The sequence below is a fragment of the Melanaphis sacchari genome, unplaced genomic scaffold (genome assembly GCF_002803265.2).
Source record: "Melanaphis sacchari strain LSU unplaced genomic scaffold, SCAv2.0 Contig40_pilon_pilon, whole genome shotgun sequence".
Lineage (NCBI taxonomy): Eukaryota > Metazoa > Arthropoda > Insecta > Hemiptera > Aphididae > Melanaphis > Melanaphis sacchari.
In genome coordinates this window covers 1,001,668-1,025,517 of record NW_020271264.1, presented here as the reverse complement: position 1 = coordinate 1,025,517, position 23,850 = coordinate 1,001,668, and the positions used below count along the sequence as shown (strand labels likewise).

Genomic DNA, 23,850 nt, shown 5'->3' with positions numbered 1-23,850 from the left:
TTTTTTTAATCGATTTTGACGAAAACTGTGTTGCATAAATATTTTAGTTTTTTCATTATATACCTTTTGTTTTTCCTAATTATTTTGCAGAAAAATATTATGTAATATTTTCCTTTTGATTCCTTAAGTAAAAATTTAGTTTAATTTGATAACAGTAACCACTTTCAATGATCAAATTTATTTTTTGGAGGAAACAGTGTCAAAAATAGCGACCGAACATTGGTCGTACAAATTATAAAAACGGTCGTTCAAATTTATACAAATTCCGTACTAAGTTATGGTATTGGAAAAAAATACGAAATCACTTAAATTTCATGCGGTGATGGGGCTGGGGTGATGGTTTTTTTGAGTAACCGCAATAGCGGCTGAACGATAGTCGTACAAATTATAAAAACGGTCGTACAAATTCATACAAATAATTTGTATACTTTATATTATTTTTATAATTGCGTACTAAATTATGATGTAGTTAAACTTATGAATATATCATTTTTAAGCTGAACACACATCACCTCAATCACACCCACTATTTTTCTTTGATAACTAGAAAACAGTGAGCGTACAAATTTTAAAAATTATCGTACAAATGCATACAAATTACATACTAAATATTGGTAAAGAAAATTTTCAAAAATTGTAAATGGGTGGGCCTGGGGTGATATACGTTCAAATTTTCATTAATATAGAACGAAAAAAATCGTAGAATCTAAAATAATAAACATATAATAGTTTTTAAATGTTAGATATTGTGCTTAAACTGTAGTTTTTGAAGAAAGTTAAAAAGTATTAATAATTTATAAATACTGTTTGAAAAATATATATTGTAGTCTTTAAAGATAGTTATTATTTTTTACAATTATTTATATATTATAAAATATAAAAATAAATATATACTATATATTATTGTAATTATTGAAGATAAAAATCAAATATTTAAAATTAAATGTTTACACAGATACATTTAATATTGATATATTTATATTAACAAGGATCAAAAAAATAATTTGGGGTAACTAATATTTTTTAATAAAATATCTTTGAAAATCTCTAAATTCACTAATTATTTATGTATAATATAACACTAAATAAAGAATGATATAATATAATCATTAAATCATTTAATTTATGTAAATTTTAATTTTAAATTATTTTTGGTCGTAAATTATATTTATACATATATATATATTTGTATGAATATGTTATAACTAATCTTCAGATTATGTTTTATTCACTAATTCATTAATTAACTCTGTAACAGTATTTAAAAAATACTTTTTTAAAACATTTGTTTTGAAAAACGCTCACTTAACTATTGGATAATAATTTTATTTCTATATATTTGTACAGCGTGCATATACCATTAGGTAAGTTTACCATGTTCAAATATGTTGGACAATTATAGGTAAGTATATATTATATAGGAATATTAAAAATTTCCGATTTACTTTAGGTTAACGGTTAACTTACTTCAATGGACTACGACATCAATAAATAAATAGATTTTAAAAATAATATAAATCAGGTCACAGAAACCACAATCCATCGTACAAAGCTGCATAACGTAAGAGTTATATAGCCATATAAGTATATACTGTAATATATCTACTGTATACTTATAACGTTTAGGCATCTAAGAATATAATAACAACTAAAATAGAAAAATTTCATCATAGAAATATTTGAGGTAAAAAACCCAAAAATCTTGTAGTATCTTGTAAACACTAAACTTTATACGTGCACTTTTATCAAGTATTTAAACACCCAATACAATAAGAACAAAACTGACCAATGCATATTGTGACGGACAACTATCGTGTATTATATACCGTGTGTCCGTTTGTGTGTATTAATAAATATCAAATACTCGTATATACGATATATAATGGCTATAATAGTTACTCACAATATGATATATTACATGCACATCCCGATATCCGTATGTACACACCATTGAGTGTGATTTAAGATGCGTGTTGTGTGCACGTATTACGCCCAAATTCGATCGCATCAAATTCGATATGCAAAAATAACAATATTATATAATCGTTGGCGAAAGACGCCCACGATCGAGGATCAGCGTTGCGCGCGACGAAATCGCATATTATGTACCATTACATTATAAACCACATAATATACGGGGTGATCAGCATTTGGCTGGTCGCAATAATAATTTTTAAGTCGTACGTAACAATTTATCTCCCCCCCCAAGTTCATAAATTGGAAGTAGTTTCGCTGGACGCTTCCTTCCCTCGCGTCGTTACGTCTAGTACTAAATTATCTAATTTACTCATTGTTTTATCGTGTAAACAAATTGTAAATGTCTTTTATGATAAAAAAAAGTCGTACGTATATTTGTATTTTTTTTTCTAAGCGAAGTATTTATCAACGATTTCTATAAGAAATAAAAATTCACTCATGTATTATTATTATATTTACTATTTTTTATCATACCTATTCATTGTTGTGACTATAATATCAACTACGCGTACGGTGTCTCACAGGGGTTTTTCGCCTTCTTTTCGACAACATCCAATATACGTATTATATTAACTATAGCTGGTACCTACACTTCCTACAAGTCGAGTATAGAACATAGTTTTCTGAAAATGTTGACGTGCAGCATATTGCAGTTATCGAATGTCCGGAAAAATATATTATGCAGGGGCACTCCTATCCCCCGCACATTAAAATATTTTATTCCGGTGCGCACACAAAACGACCGAATTGTAGCACATACAGCGCCGCGTAAAAACAGTACACCCCGTATATATATATATATTTATACACGTATGCGTATACGGGCGCGCTAAAGGTTTTTCTTGTTTTCCGCTGTGTGTGGGTGGCGGTTGCGAGGCGTTTGCGGGGGTGGTTTGGAGCGCCGGTGTCGGTGCGGGCCGGTTACGGCGGCGGCGAGCGGGTCCGACATGGGTGACTCTGCCGCGTACGCAACTGTATGGGTTATACGTATATATATATATATACGACCGCGTTGCAGTCGGATGGCGGTGGTGGAGTCGTTGGAGGTGGCGAAGGTGGGTGTGGAGGCACAGTAAAGTGGGTGTGTGTGTGTGTGTGTGTGTGTGTGTGTATGTGTAGAGCCCTCGACGGGGGTGCGCGCGGTGTTCCGTTCCCTTACGACGTGGCGCTATAGAGTGTAGTCCGTTCAGAGGGATCCGATCGATCGTCGAGCTGACGCCGCTCACCCACACACACTCACACACAGACGTTTTATATGACACTATATAACGTACGGCGGGACGACGCGCGCGCGCACACGTACACAGACGGTATTGGTGAGCACTCACACGCGCGCGCGAAAGCTCACGGCAGCCAGTGCCTTCTACAGACGTCGACGACACCGCCGCCGCTGGCAAAAAAATAAATTTTAATTTAAAAAAAATTCTCGTCCGGTGTCGTCTCGCATTGTCGCCGTTACAATACGAGTATAATATCATAACACAATATTATATATTATTATACACGACTGCTTAGTACCACGGCGATCCGGCATTAACCGTGTAGAGTAATATTTGCACGTCGACTAATGCCACGTACCTACGCATAGGTACCACGGAGAGAATTCTGCACCCGCGGCCAAAGAGGAACTCTGTATAAGTATACCCATTTTTCGCGCAGCGCCAAGTCGTCTGAGAAACACATACCTAATTGTACCTACGTCACAGCCGAGTCGCCACTGCTGCACTCACAGAGCACTCATATCATAATTCGTATAATTCAATAATATATATATACACTATACAAGCAGCCAGTCGTCGTCGCACGACTCGCACGTTTGCGTACAGTAGCGACCGCCGCCGTCGTCGAATCATCGTCATCCCGATCGCTTCACGTACAAAATGTGAGTATATAATCTTATTACAGGTACACCCATGTATAATCATGGTGTACGCGTTTCATTAGATCTCACACGACGTCCGTATAATAATATAGTACAATTTAATGTGCAATCTTTCACACACACACACACATACACACAGAATTATCGTCGTTGCGTTATATCACGACATTGAGTGTTATACGGGCTTATCAAGTTCGTGAGTTCGAGGGTTACGTCGTTTTCGAATTTCCACAAACCTATCTACGGTGGCGGCGGTGGGTAGTGGGAAAGACCGTATTCGTTCAACGCCCAAACGCGGTCGAGTATATAGCTATATATATATACAGTGCAATCCGCGCGTGACACCCACCCCTCAAAACCCTTCTAGACCGTCTCCGACAGAATTCCGCTTTCGGGGGTGTCCGCTCCTCCGCGACGACCACCACCGCCGTCGCCACCACGCCCGTTCGTACGAGATATATAATTTTACCCTCGTTTAACAACCCGCGTTGAATGCTATGCGTCATACGACGATAATTTCGACTGATACCGTTTTTTAGATAGGCGTATAATACATCACATTGTGGGTCTACCTATACTTTATAATATCATATTATATGTCGTTATGACATGACGTGTTTTCATCCGAACTTTCATGCATATAATCCCGTAGGCGGTCCACACTATTTTTACCATCGATTTATCAGTGGGAGGCGGCAAAGATATTGCTTTGTATTATTATATATATATAACTATACACCGTAACTACCAATAGGTATAGGTCAATTTCAAATGCAATTTTTTATCGGTATACCATACGTGAAATAATTCTATTTATGCACACATATTTGTACCTAGACAAGAGGTGTACTAGACAAACCACGATTTCAGTGTAATACTCAGTATAGCACGCAACACAAAATGACCAGTACAATTAATATTCAAATGTTTAGTACTTACGACTTATGAAAAATGTGTAGCTTATTATATGTTGTGTTCAAAATCTCCAAATTGTTTTTATGATTTTACTACTTTGCGTCTATGCACACATTTCTTAAAGAGGCATAATTAATATACAGCGTAAAATAGATACATACAGTTCATTTTTTTTTTTTTTTTTAGATAGAGATTATTATTTTATCAAGTATAGAATAATATAAAATGAATTTTTGACGTTGATTCGAAAATATTTCTACTGTACTCAGCGAATATAAGTATTTAAGCATAAGTAAGATAACCAGTATTAGCAATAAATATATTTTAATAAACTTGAGTTAAGTACATAATAATAAATTATCATACTACAAAAATGTAAAAATGTATCATAAATTAATTATACTACAATTATTATAGTTGAAAAATGTATTAATACTTACTCAATACTTGAAAACATCAAAATATATTAAATAAAGTATATAATGAAATATTGTGTTGGGAAAATATTTATTATTTTATATTTTGGTGATTTCAATTTAAAAACCCAATAATACTAATTTTTAATTTTGTTTTTGGACGTACTTTAAAGAACACTGTTAGTTTTAAGAAAGTGTTTTAAATGTTTTACTTATTAATTTTTAATGATTTAATATTATTTACTAAACTATCATAACATATTACTTTTTACAGTTCGAAATCGTTTTATACTTTAAATATTAAATCATTAAAATATATGATACTAACTGCAAAAATCTAACGTCTAAACGTCTAAGTTATATTTTTAATCAATAAATAAATAATAAAATGAGTAAATTTAAACTCTAAAAAAGAAATTCTTTAAAAAAGTAAACGAAATTAATTTATATTGAAGTAAATAGATACCTACTCGATTCTTTCCGATCCCCTACCCTTAAAATCACACGAAACGTAAGTCGGTCAAGTGAACTACATAGTATACATATATATATATATATACACATAAACACGTACTGTAGATACGTATAACGCCAAATATATTACTTCGGCTATTTTTCAAATGCGTGTCCTGTACCTATGTTCAGAAATCTTATGTTCAAACATGATCCCACTGAATACGTGGACAAATACGACAAACAGTATTTTATTTAATTGAGCAAACAAAAAAGTGTTAAAAAAACCTTTCGTATGTATGCTTAGCAATTTTTGGGATAAAATGAACGCCCTTCTTCATTACTCGCGTCGCCAAAGAAACTATCTATTCGTGTAGCAATCGATAATGATAACAATTGTATTTATTTTACTGATGTTGTAAGTTTTGTATGTATGGTACAGGGCCGATGGAACAGGCGTTGGACTTACCGCAGGAGATGACACAGTGGTCGGAGGCCCAAAGACACCACAGCAAATCGCGGCGCAAAAGCGATTGCAACAAACACAAGCACAAGTGGACGAGGTACATGCAAGCGAAAAAAAATGTGTGATTTATTCGTTATTTATTGTATAACTCAATGTGTTATATTTTAGGTGGTGGATATCATGAAGACAAACGTGATGAAGGTATTGGACAGGGATCAAAAACTCTCCGAACTGGATGATAGAGCAGGTTCAAATCATTTTTGTTCATTATTAATATTTAATATAAATTCTAATTCTTTTATTATTGTTATTTATTTTTATTTATTTGTTGTCGCAGATGCATTACAACAAGGAGCATCGCAATTTGAACAACAGGCTGGAAAACTAAAGAGAAAGTTTTGGCTACAAAATTTAAAGGTATGTTACAACATTTAAGACTAAGGTACACGTAAAATATATATAAAAAAACTAATACGTCTTGTACAAGTATTGGATCAATAACTTCTTTTTTAAGAGAAGAAAAAAATAGTTCATAATTAAGGAATTAAAGATAAAGATATAACATATTTTATAACTAACATTTTTAGGTCAACACTTAATAAATTATATTAAAAATGTCTATAGAAAATAAACTAAAAACCGATAGAGCTGTAGACATACGAAATAAAATTAACGCTTTGAGGAAAAGTATTTCATGATTGTAAATTACTATTTTAAATAGTTTATAACAGTCTTTAAACACCATGTTTCGTAACATATAAAATTTATGGCTGTAATTGTCTTTTCATTTTATGTATATCCATTTGATGTAAAATATATTGTAAAATAGGTCAAAATGTCAAATACTTGAAAATTAAATGTTATTTGAGAAATATACGAGTATGAGGGCGCCGTCATACACTGATTCGTTTTTATATTCGATCTACAAATATATTAAATATATATTTTAGCATAGCTTAAACTATATGGCCTAGTTTATTATAATTTATAAACATATAAATTATTTAAAAATTTAAAAACTATACGAATTTTTTTTGTCAATATTTAAGTTTTGAAATTAAATAATGATATTATTATATTAAAAAAAAAAATGCATAACTCGTGATAAGTGTATGTTTTGTTTTTAAATTTTACATATTTTAATAAAATACCAATTAACTTTAATACTTCTAGTTACTCAAGTTAAAATAATACTAAAGGTTATTGGTAAATGCATTATGTTGCGTGTTAGATCATATAATGATAATAATAATCGATGTAGATATCTGCAATATATACTAGATATACCTATTATACCTAAAAGTTGTACATTTTTTCCAAATGTTAGTAATGTAGCACAACTAGTAATATATACCAAGATAACTACTACAATTAACTTCTATATTTATATCTACTGAACACTGTTTATGAAAATAGTTACATTTTTATACTAAATTTGATACCGTATTTTAAACAAAAGTCAATATGTTTTTGCGTTCTTTATGAATTGTTATGTGGTTTTATAACTTCTTTTCAAATGTTAAAATGAGTTGTTGAAATCAATTACTTCATAAAAATAACCTTTGGTAATAAAAAATAAAATATATGGATATCACATTGTATTAGATGGATTTAAAAATAATTACCTTTCTTTGTAACTTGTAAGATAGTTTTTACTTTATACTTTATACTTTGTCATTATTATTTTGATGTATTTTAAACATATAATATATTAAATCTTTTTAATAATCATTTTTTTTTAAATAACTATTTAATCTTAGAATTATTGTGTATAAAATTTAGAGAAAACATATATTTTATAAAACTTTATTAAATTAAAATACACAATTTAAAATTTTTGATTACCTTTAACATATTGTAATTAGTAACAATCATGAAAAAAGTCAATTTATATGTTTTATAATTTAACCAAATACATTATTACTACTTCGAAAATGTACAAAGGTAATGCAATATTTAATCAAGGGCCACACCCTCTTTCAAACAAGTAAAACAAATAATCATAATTATTAAGAACTTTTATTTAAAAAAAAAAAAACCTGTCTGTCTTTATAATTTTAACCACTTAAAAATTTCATAAATTTATTTATTCTTTATTAAAATACTAGTTTAATATATAGTTATCCACACCAAAATTAAAAAAACTCATAACATTATAATATACATGCATTTTTTAAATGCTTTATATTTAGTGTAGTTTTAATCAATGATAAGTATCACTTATATTTGTTCACATTATAATATTAAATAAATGAGGTACCTATATCTCAACAAATTTATACTACTTGTAAATGGCTATCTTAACAATATACAAACTTTAAATAAAATATAACAAAGTTATATAAAATATTAAATTAAATATTTTCATAATTTTTCATTGCAATACTTAAGAAATAAAATAAAAATTTTAAATAAATATTATTTAGGTTTACTACAACTTATTTTATAGGAAAAATTATAATAGTTGTTTATCCTGATCTTTGCGCAAATATTTTACTACCTACAAACCACATTATAAGGAATCAGTTTGTTTACAAACGTAACGTATAGTTATAATGTTACGATTTAAAATAATTATTTTATTGTTCTTTATTAGTATCAAATTTAATAGATTGAGTAGGCTTTAAAAAAATGGAATTTTTGAATTTTTGAATTTTTTATTTCAGATGATGATCATAATGGGAGTTATTGGTCTCGTAATATTAGCCATTATAGTTGGTAAGTTCCAATAAAAAAAACTTTGATGGCTTAAGAGTGTATAACATACCGGATAATTATACAAATTTACCTATTCACAAAAATAATTGTTTAAAAAACGAATACAATATACAATAGAATTTAATTAAGCATTCCTCAAGTTTCAATTATATATATGATATAACATTTCAGTTAGAAACACACAAAATTAACAAATATTGTTTTAAAGCTTATTTTTTTATTCAAAATTCAACTTTAATTTATCCTTATAATACTTTAAAAATAATTATGTATTATCTATGTATTATATATATATATATTTATATATATATACATATTTTTTTTTTTAGTACTTATTTGATTACCAATATAAAATATAATAGTATATATACAAATATATATGTATACATTATAAATAAATACATTTATATATATATATACATTTAAATATATAAATATATATGTATGTATTATGTATATAAATAATTGATGTGTTCAGCTTAAAAATATTGTTGTTTAGCTGAATTTAGGACATTCGTTGTATTATATAAGGTCATATATACTATCAATAATATTTCCTAAATATTACTCGTTTATAATGTTTGAATAACACAGTATTATCCATTTTTAGAATAATTTATTTAGGTAAAAAGTTAATAAAATAAAACATAATTTTATTGTGCTATTATTAATTACGTGTCTTGTATTTAACAATGTATACTAAACACTACTTATATAATATACATTATATACGTAATATTATACATATTTAAACCCTCTCCACATATTATATTGTATTATATTATATACTTACACGATAAACTAAAGAAATACTTTAAACAAAGCAGCAGAATATTAAAAAAAAAGAACAAAAATACATACATAATTTATTATACATTAAAACATATAATACACAATGGATAATCATGCTTTGTTTTGTGTGTCGTTTATTTATTATTATAATTTTTTCGTTCTGATAACGTCATGTGTTTAATGCATTTTGTTTCGACAACCGTTGATACTTAAATACTTGAACATAATTCTTGTTGAAACAATCTAACGCGAACACACTATTTTCTTCGGTATGTAATCTGTTATTAGGTAATTTATCTTTAAATTATAAATTATTTAATACTTTTATATTTCTTTTGTGTTTTGCACTAGTATTGCTATAAATTATCACGAATTTACTTTCATTATTAACAACTCCTAATGTACGAAATAGAGAATTGAAAATAAATGCTATGCCTTGAAAACCCTTTAAATATCGTAGTCCTCCCAATTTTAAATTATTTAGTACTTATATAGTATATAAAATATTGTTGGTCATCAATAATACACGACCATGGACGTGCAACGGAATATAGATTAAAATATAGATCATTTAATTTAATATAAATATTTCTTTGACTTATATTAATTTATTGCCTACTAGTCATTCATTTCATTCGATCATTTACACTAAACATATAGCTATAATTATTTAAAGTACTTACATATTTTATGTATGTAAATTTGCATGGCTTATTATTATTATTTATTTATACACAAGATAATGCACTATGATATTTTAATAATAAATGTTATTGCAATTCAATCAGTTAATAAACCCAAAAACAAATTATGTTTTGATCAATTTATAATAATATAATACTATCAGTTGCTCAAAAAGTTAATTTTTTAGATATTGTAGTTTTTATAAATTACAAATTTATTTTGCACTTGTCTTTATTTGAAAAAAAAATGTTTAACATATTGTAAATCGCATAGGTATTAATTTTAAAAATGCTATATTAATATTATATGGTAATAACTGTGTAGTTAGCACGAATTTGTTTTCTTATAAGACCATATAGATATTTTACCGGAAACAAAGACAATATAAACCTACACCATACATAGTATTATACAGTACGTATATACATTTACACATTCCATATAACAATAGTAATTCACTAAAGTAAACTTTATAAATTATGTATTTATACGTACTACTTAAATTAATTTTAAAATACCTATTTGATTCATCTAAATAATAATAATTAAATTAAGGTTATAAAATATGATATAATTTATTACTTGTTAATGATAGGTATCTAAATTTAACTGATAACAATTAGTAAAAACCAACTCTTGTTTTTAAATTAAAAAATAAAATGTATGATATATAATTTATGTTAAATATGAATAATATGATTCTTATAATTTAAAATAACTAATAAATACAATGATAACAATATTTAAATTTAAATTATAAATATAGAATATTCACCTAAACTTCCTTTAAATACTTTTATACAGTTTAAAGATTGTAGGAAAGCCCATTTTTGTATAATACATTTAAATTATCAAATATGACTATGGTAAAATATTTGATCTACTAGAGTACTAAATATTTATAGAATTATTTGATAAATTATAAAATTTGTTCTATCTTGAATGCGACTTAGATATGTGAAATAGGAAGCCGAGGATTTTTCTTTGTTAATTATTGTATTTTATTTTTTGGTATAGTACTATAACCATGTTAGTAAAAAATAAAAACGAATCTTTCAATTATTTACAAGAAAGCATAGTAATTTAGTACCATCATGCGGGCCTTAGTCATAATTCATAAATATTATCTATAAATTACAGTAGATCACATATTTAATCACGGCCAAAAATAAATAATACAAATTAAATGTTTACAATTTTTAATTAAATACTTATTTCATAAACATTTTCAATATTGCTTTTAGTCGTAAGAATACAAGTATCAATACAGTTTTTGGTACTTTGTAGTTACTATATTATGTACTTAATTATATAGAGCAATTTTATCTTGATTATTATATCTACTATTAAATAGATTGCATTATTATTATAGTTATTATATCTAATTAAATATGTTAAAATATTTATTATTTTTTTTGCAGCTTGGTTTTCGGACGAATAAAGCTAGGTAACAAACTTTGATGCGAGCCACCACACACAGTGATCATCGTTACAATCGTCAAAAACGTGACTCTTTAAATAATAAAAGAAACTGAAGGTGCATTAAAAATAAAAATAAAAACCTATAGGTATATATAAATATTATATATACAATCTACATATATATATATACTAAAACTACATAAATATCGCTTTGAATAACTGCCCCTGCCAATAAAAAAAAAAAAAAACTATCGTAATAGGTTCTCGTTTAAAATGATTTTTGTTATACAGATACAAATTTACATGGCATACCTACACGTACATCCATATACGGTTATCTCCATACTAAAATAAATAAAAAAAACTACATGTACTTATCTGTATATAATATATTATATTATGTAATGTGTATGTATGTGTATGGATGTATGTATACTTTCTTCAATACCAAAGTATACGAATTCTTGATGAGTAATACAAATATCTATAAATCTACATACGATAGAGTATCCTTTTGTAAATATCACTTAAAACTATTTTATACAATGTACATGTCTATCATCACATATTATAGAACTATAACAGAGTTTGTAAACCTTCACTATATAACATATTTTATTGAATCATAAAAATTGGGTAGGATTCTCAACATATTATACCTACGCTACAATAATATTATACTCTCATACGTATATTATTATTATTATTATTATTATTATTATTATATGTATGAAAACCTATTCATTGTTATTTTATAGAGTACTTATAAATTTATATGAGTATTGATTGTACTTATAATATTTATATTCGCTTATTACATTTTGAATAGTTTATTATATATTATATATGGGAAAAACAACAGCTAAGCATATTATAATAATCTATTAAATTGTTATAAACAATGTGGCAAAACAAATTTGTTAACAGATAATTTAAAAACAATACACCATACACGTAACCCATAACTATAAGTCTAATATTAATGGTTTTTATATCAATAATATGTTTTACTCCCAAAATAAAGTTTTTATGGACATTTATAATAAAATTTAACCCCCCATTTCTGGACAAATTGATGTTATAATATAATAGCAATATATTTTGAGTTGTAGAAATAAAAAGTTGTATGTCGTTAAAACAAAATTTTTAATAATTTTAAATCCACAAAAAATAATTTAAAAATATGTTTTATTGTTATATATATATAGGTACGTTTTTAGTAAACGTCTTTAAAATAATCACATTTGCGTTATTTTTAATACTCGATGATTTATGGTTAAAAACTTAATATAAATAATAGAAACAACGGCAACAAGCATTTTTAAATCAAAATAAAGTAAATACATTTTCAAAAAAATATTTTTATTTAAGTATTAATTAAAATTTTATTGTTAGTTATTAAAGATAACTATTTTTTCTTTCATTTATTCTATTAGCTACCGTAGATGTTTATCATAATATGTTCACTATGTTTAATAGAAAATTGTCATTAAATCAGAGTGTACTTACATAGGATTTGTTATTCACTTCTGCAGGTAATCTTGACGAGATTAAGCTTAATTTATGAAATTCAAAGAAATATTAATAAGCATATAATATTGTATCACTTGTTAAAGTCAGTAAGCTTGGTGTGCGCGGCGAGTAAACTCATTCATTGCTTAAGACTATTATTGTTTTTATTAGAAATAACTAATAAAATTGTGTTTCCGTGACCATTGGTTTTTTCAACTTTTAATTACTAATCTACCCGCATAAATCAAGGGAATATTATAAATGCAATCCGCGTGCTCTGCAAATAAAAACATCTTGAATATCCCATTAGTCTGTTCTTTGTAATTATAGAATTGAATAATTTATAAGATAATCTTGAAAACCTATTTCAAGTGCACTTTATCTATAATAATGCAACATGTGATTTATGGAGAGCTACATAATTTTTATCATTGAGAATTTTTTAAGAGTGATGTGAGAATAATTAAGGTATAAGGGCGGGTATGCTATTTGTTTGTTGGTATACTTTAAATATCTTCTTATCTATACAGAAAAAAATATAAATTAAAATTAAAAATATAACGTTGTTACTTTTTATGTTTGCATCCGTGAATTGAGTGAATAGATAGAGTAGATGATACTTTATTGGTGATAAATAAATAATTATAATCAAATGTTAATAATTATCTCTTAAATCGAATAAGAAAATCAATTTAGAATTCTTAATAATTGACATTCTCAAAAAATAGCTAAAATTAACAATTCAAAACATATACAATATACATACTCAATAGGTATAAGTATCACACTAGGTATGAAACATTAATTAAGTATAATATATGACGAACTTCATTGAAAATTAGACTCATATAGTTATTGGGGGTTTTGTGTAAACTTTCTTAATACTATTTTCTAAGTCATCAAGAAAAATTGAAAAATACTACAGTGTAGAAACAAACTGCTACAAAAAAAGCTTCACTCAGAATTTATTGTTTTTAGATTATGTCACTATTAAATTTAATAATTTTTTTAAACATGATAATCACACTAAGGAATAATACAAGTTAATATTATTGTTTTTCATATCTGTTAAATACAAATAATTTTGTTTAAACAATAAAGCAACTATAACTAATAATCAGGTACCCCAGTACATAGTCATATAAATATGTTATACCCAACTACTAAAATCAAATGGTCACTATTAATTATTATATAGGTGAAGTTAGGTATACTTTATATCTTAATACGGACTCACGTTAGTTAGGGCTTGAGTTACTGCCTATTTATAACATTATAATACTGATAAATTTTGTAATTATTGTTACCTAGCTCGATGATTTTTAAGTTTTGAAACCGAAAAACAATGATGTTAATATTTATGGACTTAAACCTTTTTTCAATAAGTCAAGTAATACTCAGTATAATTAACTATTTAATTTATTGTAAACCGATGACGTATCGACAAAAATAACTGATATCGGAAAAGTTTGTTATTATAATCATACGTTTAACATAAGACAATGCAATTTGTGTCTATTTGACTACCTATTACATAAAAACATTATATTAACACCTCTTGAAATTAATTATAATTGTTGTATCAATGTCGAAATGATAATAGAAATTTATAAGGGTATATATATAATATATTTTATCTCCCACAGTGTTAAAGTAATTATTATTAAAACATAACATTTATTATGTAATTAGAAAAGTAAAATTTTTGTTATATATTATTAAATTTATCTCCATCGTCGACCAATATTGTCTAAATGTCAAGCTTAGTGATTTGGAAATTTGTTCTTACATTTTCCAATATTTAATGCGTATAGATTTTTTATTGTAATAATAATAATATTTGAAATATACAAACAACACCAATTTAATTGCGCAACGTGCGTATATTAGATATTACCTAGGTATTTATAAAAAAAAATAAATAAATAATATTATTATTAGTTTGTAAAAATTTTGTTTACAAAAATGTTTAATGAACAAAAGATATTATATGCTCGTATATAATTTAGGTATACTACGCATAACCGGAGTGTTAAACGGGAATGTATTACGTGTTCCGGATGTAATATTATTTATAAAATGAAATTATAATAATAACATATTACACATATACGATTTTATTAAGTAGAAAACTTTTTTTGTGGCGTCTACTAAATTTGTATAGAATATAATATTATTATACACTTATATAACGTATGACATGTGTGCATATATATTATTAAATATTTCAGTATTATGATATTAAAATATATAATATATATAAATACATAATTATTATTATGAAAATGTTCCTCATGAGTTTAATATAGTATATGGATCTGTGGCGTAACCAAGGGGTTATGAGGCCGAGAGGCTTCAGCCCCCCGCGAAATTTCAGGAAAATTTAAAAATGTTTTCAGTGTTGTATGAACGTATTTTGTAAGACATAACTTTGTATGAAAAATTGTATTTCCATAAAATAATGTTCGCAGAATAATCTTAAATGTTGTGCACCCATTATAGCACTATTGCAGTGTAACGAGTCTATCCAAAATTAAACCTCCTCTATAAAACAAATTTTCCGCCCCTCCTCACCAAACCATGCAAACCGTTAATACGCCACTGGTTTACCTTTAAACTTATTCATGACGTATTATGCATATACCTATAAGCCTAATTCGTTATCCTGCCGAGTCTACCACAACTTATGAACTCTAATAAATACTATTCAATTTTACTATAATATAGGATCATTGAATATGCATGAATATTTTACGTGGAACTATTTTGTTGTTCCCGTTTTTTGGGTATTTGAAAAATTTTCTGCTATAAATAATTGTGCTGTCAGTATTAAACATAGTGATGCAGTTGGAATACTTATAAATGATAATATAATAAAAAATGACGGTATTTACATTTTTCTTGCAAAGTGTATCGTATAGTTTTCCAGCGTTCGCTACAGTGAAAACCGCTCGATAAATGTTGTCTTTTTTTAAGTTTCTGATTTACAAATTATAGTTTTTAAGTCATACTATAAAATTATAATAAATTAAAAATACAAAGAAAAAAAAGACGAACTGCGATTATAAGCAAATAAAAAAAAAAGTGCACTTTTAATTTCATAACAATCGTAATTGTAAACCATATTATACACCATAGAAATAGTATATTATATTCTATCGACCTCATTTCTTCTGCAACCACGTGGAAGCGAACGCACTTTCGATCCTTCGTCACAACACCATTCAACAAAAGGTACGAAACGAAGTGCTCACAATATATTTTACGACACAATTTCATCGTGTCATTCGGGTGTATAAATCAAATGGTGCAGCTAGCAAAAGGGATTATGTCACACTACCATATTGAATATATATATTATATCACATTCATATCTCATAATTGTACGTTTCGCGAAATAGAAACTCTTTTTTTCCACTTCGCGTAATTCCGCTATCTGGACAAAATTTTACGAAATGGATACCTAAACTACACATAACGGAAATAGTTCCGTCTTATGGACAAACACTTAACGTATCATGCCAACCTTTAATAATTCTACGTATGTTCAGTTCCCAATTGGTTCATATCAGTTTTTTAATTAACCACTACTCCAATGATTTTCGCCGAATCCAACGACGTTTATCCACCTTAGGAACTGGAATGATCACCACATAGTCTCCAACTTTAAATGTAGGTATAGTTAAATGATAAACGCTTCCATTTAGTTGAAATAATCGTGTAATTTTATTATGAACAAACAACTATGATACTATAGGTAATTAACAACTTTCATATAGGTAACAAAATAGTTTCTGTACTGGAGATACCAACGCGAGTTCGCCAGTTGTTCGATAAGTACATGTAACCTACGCGAAGTGGAAAAAAAGCGTTTCCATTTTGCTAAATGGTTATAAACTTTGTCCATTTTGCGAACGCACAATTACTCGATATGAATGCAATACACACACACACATATATTAATAAAATCATTGATTTCGTTACCATTCCGAGTGAAATTGCTGACTGTCGTTGGCATTTACAGTTTTCACGGACATAACAGTTTGAGGTGAAAAAAATTACAAAATCAAAATATTTTAACAATGCGAAAACTAGAGATAGAAAATATTTTTCCTACAAAACGAACATTATTTCCGGTCAAATGTCGGCAAACCGATTCAATATTGTATATAACACGATATTCTCATTCTTCTAACCCGCTCGCCGTCCAGTCTATATTACATACATAATATATTATAGTAAGTGCGTATAATACACGTAATATTATAGTAACTGCTGCAGTTAAGTAACGATTATTGCCCGTCTCACAGTAACGGGACACGGCGGCGTAGGTATTATATTATATATATAATTATATATTATTATTATATTAGTTACATGCGTTATGCCGCCGATATCACGGCGGCGTCGAAAATAAGTCGTCTAGGAGCAAGCGTCGTGATTGATAGTGACGGCCAGGTGGTGGTCGTCGTCGTCAACGTCGTCGTTGTCGCTGTCGTCGGCGAAGTGTGCTTCGATCTCGTCGAACCGTTTGCCCATCGTCTCGGGCAGACGGGCGTACACATACACGGCCATGGCCAGCGACGCGGCGGCGAACGCGGCGAACGTCGTGGCCACGGGACGTCCACTGCCGTCGCCGCCGTCGGCCACCGCGTACGGGAACGCTTTGAGCACGACAAACATGAGCGTGTACGCGTACGCCACGATCGCGGCGCCGGCCGCTGCCCGGACCGAGACGGGCAACAGTTCGCCGATCAGCGTCCACGGAAACACGAGCACGCCGGCCGAGCCGCTGCACGCGAACACGGCGACGCCGATCAGCGGCCACACCGGCGCGGCCTCCGGGCCACAGGTCAGTGCCACCAGGGCGGCCGAGCATGCCATGGCCAACGACGACGCTATGAGCAGAGGCCGGCGGCCGATGTGCGCGGACAGCACGCACGCCACCACGCTGGTCAGCAGCCGGACAGCGCCTAGCGCCACCATCACGTCCATGTCCGAGTACGGTCCGCCGACGGCCGCGTTGCCGGCCACCGACCGCATGACCGGCACGGCGTAGAATATCACTGGGTAACAGCCACTTAGCTGCTGTAACAGGAACACGGTGGCCAGCACGCGCACCGGCCGCATCACGGTCGGCGGCTGCGGTGAATGCCACCAGCCGCTCCACTTCCGCTTCCGTTGTCGATTAGCTCGTCCGCAGCTGCTGCAGTGCGACGGTTGTGCATGCACCGCCGTTTCATCCGCAGTCGTCGTCGTCTTCGCCGCGAAGTACAGACAGTCCAGCTCCTCAGTAAACACCTGCGCAGTAACAAAATATGACCATTAACCTGTAGTCCAAAAAGCGTCCGCAAAAATTTTTCACCTATACGTAATTTCAATGGAACCCGAAAAAGAATTTTTCGAGATTTAAATTTTAAAAAACTAATGATTTATTTATCATCTGAAAATCTCAACTATTATTATTATTATTTTTTTTTTTTTGAAAATCAGAAAGTACATTAAAATGATTAGATTTAGTGCATTGTTTAGATTTAATTTTGCGCACCAATCCTGTATTTTATACAAATTTGAGCTATCGTTTATAGTTTTGAAATAAATATGATACATTTGCTGGTCAATTATTTATGATTTTGCGTGTCGAGTTTAAAGCCGTTTAATTAATAATAAAAAATACATATGTTACTGATTGTATATAATTTATTAGTTATAAGTCTTGTTAAAAAATAAAATAAATATTACTTTTTAGTCGGCTTTAAATTGTCAAGATAGTATTTCTATATACACATACACGTCTCAACTGTTTTAACAATTTGCCTAGATGAGTAAACTATAGTTCATTCTTAATGTATTTTATGCATAATTTAAATTTAAGCTATAGTAATTACTAATTAATGTTAAATTAATTAATTTCATCCGAATCGAGTGTTTTTGGGTATATATAAATGTCTAATTATTAATATGTACCTACCTATTAAACAGTGTTTATCATACACATATACACATCATGGACGTTTTTTGAGTGTGTTGTAAAAATTATAATTTTTATATTGTAAATTATAATAGATGCAATGAAAATTCAAAACTATTTTTATACTATTATTTACATAGTTGATAAGTACAAATTATGTACAATAATATATTAGTTATAATATAAATATACTATTAAATATCACCATACAATTAATGTTATTCTTTATTCTTCCAAAGTTAAAAAAATGGATCGAATAATTTTATTGATAATAGCATTGATTATAGAATCAATGAAAATAGGTAAGTATATGCTATTAATTTATTTAATATTTATTATAATTTATAATAAAAAAAAGGTTTCAAAACAAATTGGTCTTATCACGCATTCGCGTAGCACGTGTCTGTACCTTGAACATCATAAACGTTATACGTAATGTAGATTTCAAGATTATTGAACTGCATAAAATAAATATGATATGTTATTATTATATAATATACCTAAAAAAATTACGTATAAGTAATATTTTAATAAACAAATACCAAACTCACAAAAAATCATAAGAAAACATTGAAGTACATTATATAAATTGGGATAATAACCTATTTTCTCCTTTTCTCCAGAGTTTTGATATTAATAAAATATAGGTATTAATATATTTTTTATTTTTATTGATATATTCTACTTTTAAATATTTTATCAAGGTAAATTATATGGTTTTTTGATAAGTAATCAGTAATTAATAAATGAATTATATATTATAAACGAAATTTATTTTTGATTTCGTCTGTCGGCGACTTGCTTTGTAAGAAAGTATAACTTATCAATTTTAAGGTAATAATAATTAACCCCATTTATTAATTAATCAGTTTAACAATGTACCTTAATGTGCCAAGTGCCAACATTCATTATTTAGTTTTTTTTTAACTATATTCAAAATGTATGTAATTTTCAGTTGTGCAGCTTTTGGTTAAAAATATTATTAGTCTACGAGGACAAGTCATGTGAAGTAAAATGACACAATCCCGTTGGTACTCCTGCTATTTAACAATAAATATTCAGAAAAATCTTAAACACTTAGGTATTAATAAATACGAATTAAAATATTAAAAAATGTTTAAATTTAAAAATAGTATTGTGAACATATGTTTGTATTATTTTATCCCATATACGGGGAAATTGGCGGGATATTTTTCCTTAAAAAAAAATATTGATACAAATTACAAATTATAATATACTCTCGTCTTCTTAAGATAGATATTTAAATATATGTAAATTTATCTTAGGGAATATTTTTAATTGAGCCAAAAATTAGAAGGACTGTTATCCTCTGGCTCTTTTACCGATACGTCGGTACCTAACGTCCTAACACATATAATATTTATTAATAACATCAGAGTTGCACTTTTACATATTAGCAGTAGATACCATATTGATATCTCCAGCATGTTTTAAGTTTAAGTTTTTAAAAATCTATGGAAATACTTAATTTAATAAATAAGACAGATTAAGAGAATTTGTCAAAATTGTCAAACGAACTTGATTGTTTTTTGGATATATTCTTCTCATCGAATTTCTGGCGTCGTACATACGATTGGTCCGGAACTTAGCTAACCAAACCGGACTCTCCGGTAGAAAGATGACTAGAAGTACTGTTGTGACGGCCGTGAATATGAAAAATATAACGTTGACTGTCTGCCACTGGAACAGCGATCCAACCATAGTTGCGAACAGTACGCCGACCGAAAAAAATACACTGTTCAGCGACAACAACACTTGTCTATATGAAGAGTGAGCTATTTCCGAGACGTAAACGACGACCATGGACGTCATGCCTGTAAATCGAAAACAGTTCATCTGTACATATTAATACACTATACAGTATATACCAAGTATGCGAACTGTACCACCTGGGTACTTATCTACTATTATTTATTTTAATGAGGTCTATCACAAGAAATCGACTTTATATCCATATGTATCTTATAAGTTATAAGTTATCAAGTCTTACCTCCGCCAATACCAGCGAAAAATCGACACGCGTAGATCAAACTCATGTTTTCAGGTCGAGCTACCGAAGCGATCGACCACGATATCAAGAGCGGCACGGTCGTGAGTAAAAACGCGTTTTTTCTGCCTATCCGGTCCATTATGATGCCAATCGCGATCGCTCCGATTGGTGTACACAATACTAGAATGCTAGCTAAAAACGCATCCATACTCTCGTTATAATGTTATATGTAATAAATAATAATGGACTATTGTGTAATCGTTAATAGGAACTGCAGTTGACATCGCATAGATTAATTTATAGAGATCAATGGCTCAAGTGATACATTAGTATACATGGATCTAAAGCTAGTGAATTTTCAGAACATATTGATACCATATTTTGTCTATTACCGGTTTAAACGGTATTTTTAGTAACTAATTAATCACAATATACCAAAAATACCACTACCCATAACTAATACCATTTACTAAACACAATTATCATTTTCAGCGATTAATAAATTTATGTAAAGTCTAATCTAAACACAAGACAGTAATAATAATATAGTATAGGTAAGTATATTATTGAGTGTTATTAATTTAAATTTAAATCTATCTATAACAACTCATCGCCAATCGAAAAATGTACTATTAATTGGGTATTTTCATAATTCGATAATTAAGGCATATTTTAATTTATACTTACTTAACCAAGACAACTCTGAAACATCAGTAAATTCATAGTGATTCAGAAATATGTTCGAATAAACCATATTGATTCCAGGCTGAGTGACCAACAAAAAAGCAACTATACTTGATAATATCTAGGTAGAAATACAATTAATGTACATCATTCCAATATTAAAAAAAAACGTTTTTAATCTTTTTTTAAGTATATTATGTATTTTTTGATTTTATTAAATTTGACAGCGTAGTTTTAATATGGTATCGAGAACCAATAATCGATAATTTCGAAATGATGTTTAAGTCATATTAACCTGAGGGAAAAGATCTCCCATAGACAACTTTTTCGTGACAGTTTGTTCGATGAGGCATATGGTATCATTTGATTTTGATTTGAATCTATTTTAAGGACAAAAATAAAAATATTTAAGAAATAGTTAAATGGTAGAAAATAATAAAATTATAGGTCATAATTTATAAGTAAATTATACAAAGATCTAAATTAAGAATCAATACAAAACATAATGAATCTATTAAAAGAAAGCAATTAATTTATGTAAATCAATAATTACTGAGGTTATTTTATATAATGTATTTTGATTATTCGTAAAATAATTAAAATTGAAGTTTTAAAATGCACAAAATTAATAATGAGCAAATATAAATATATATAGCTAGTATAATAATAATTTAATCATAATATCATGTTATTATAGTGTGTATTTTACAGTATTTTTTTTTTTACTTACTGTATTCCATTCGATAGGGTTCGCTGATTTTTCCAGACGAATGAATTTCTGGAAATAAGTGGTGTAGTAAACGTTCTATACGCCATTGTATATAATATAATGAATGAACCATAAATATGTGTTGTATCATCATGTTATAACGTATAAATGTATACGCATTAATCCAATGTACGAATTCGATTCTTTTTTAGCGTACTTTGATATATAGCAACTTCTTATCTCATCGTTTTAATTATACGTGCATGGATTTAATTTGATATATTACGATGGTATGTATTGTTTAAAAACGGAATATAACTAAAACGTTATCTAAAATATTAAGCAATCACGTCATAATATTAGACCTTACCTGATTAACGAAAATCTTTGTTGTTATCCACAAGACCACAAATATACATTATGGACAATAAGTACTCGGGTAAGTATACGAAATAACCAACTTCTAGATGTGAGTGCTGAATAGTATGCGAACAGCAATGAACATTAATTAATATTATAATATTATAACCCAATAATCATTATTAGGTATAAATACCTAAAATACCTTATTGTATTGCCTAATCAAATACAATTTGTTCAAAATTAAATTTCGGTACACCAAGGTTACTTGTAATACGTTACATATAAAAAACACATGTACTATTAGTAAGTAAATGTAGGTACCTATTATATATGTAAGCGTACGAAACAAAGTAATAGAACTTTTAATGAAATAAAATACAAATTTAATATTATAAAAGAGATTAGACAATACAAATACTTCAAAGTAGCTTAGTCCAAAAATATCAATAGATAAAGGTTTTTTTATAAAATACGATATAGGCAACGAAAATTTTGATGATTAGGATTATTAGTTTATTAGTTACCTAACACTATTATTGTTATAATCTAATCTACGCGTAAATAGAATCCAAAATTCAAATAGTTATTGTATATCCAATAAATTAATTGTATTAGAACACGATAATTTGTATAAAAACAGTTTATTATTTATCATACATATTTAGCCCATCTACACTTGAAACGAGAATTAACAATTAGTAAACATATTACGTATTATTATTTTACCTAAATGAATTAACTATACATATAACGACGTGAACAATAACAATATGACACTTAAAAATTAGAATTATGATTGTGCGTATTGATTAACGTTTGTTTTCATAATTTCATATGCCATTAATAGATTGCATACCGAACTATATTATTAATAA

At 28.5% G+C, this 23,850-nt stretch overlaps 2 protein-coding genes across 3 annotated transcripts; one reads left to right on the top strand and one right to left on the bottom strand.

Moving 5' to 3' along the window:
* Window positions 1-3,293: 3,293 nt before the first annotated feature.
* On the top strand, window positions 3,294-12,015 carry LOC112597386 (vesicle-associated membrane protein 2-like). The gene is made up of 6 exons (XM_025343423.1): window positions 3,294-3,859; window positions 6,086-6,206; window positions 6,278-6,356; window positions 6,447-6,526; window positions 8,776-8,827; window positions 11,725-12,015. Coding segments are annotated over exons 1-6 (354 nt in total). The 5' UTR covers window positions 3,294-3,857; the 3' UTR covers window positions 11,745-12,015.
* Window positions 12,016-16,310: 4,295 nt separating this feature from the next.
* Window positions 16,311-23,108, bottom strand: LOC112597338 (sugar transporter ERD6-like 7). 2 transcript variants are annotated; one of them, XM_025343346.1, is made up of 7 exons: window positions 22,983-23,108; window positions 22,634-22,930; window positions 22,199-22,283; window positions 21,907-22,024; window positions 21,220-21,411; window positions 20,748-21,043; window positions 16,311-18,538 (listed from the first exon to the last, which is right to left on the bottom strand). In XM_025343346.1, the coding sequence occupies exons 2-7, from the start codon at window positions 22,717-22,719 to the stop codon at window positions 17,660-17,662; spliced, it is 1,656 nt and encodes a 551-aa protein (XP_025199131.1). In that variant the 5' UTR covers window positions 22,720-22,930; window positions 22,983-23,108; the 3' UTR covers window positions 16,311-17,659. The 2 variants fall into 2 exon arrangements, with proteins under 2 accessions (XP_025199131.1, XP_025199130.1); XM_025343345.1 differs by having other exon boundaries at window positions 22,634-23,108.
* Window positions 23,109-23,850: the final 742 nt, after the last annotated feature.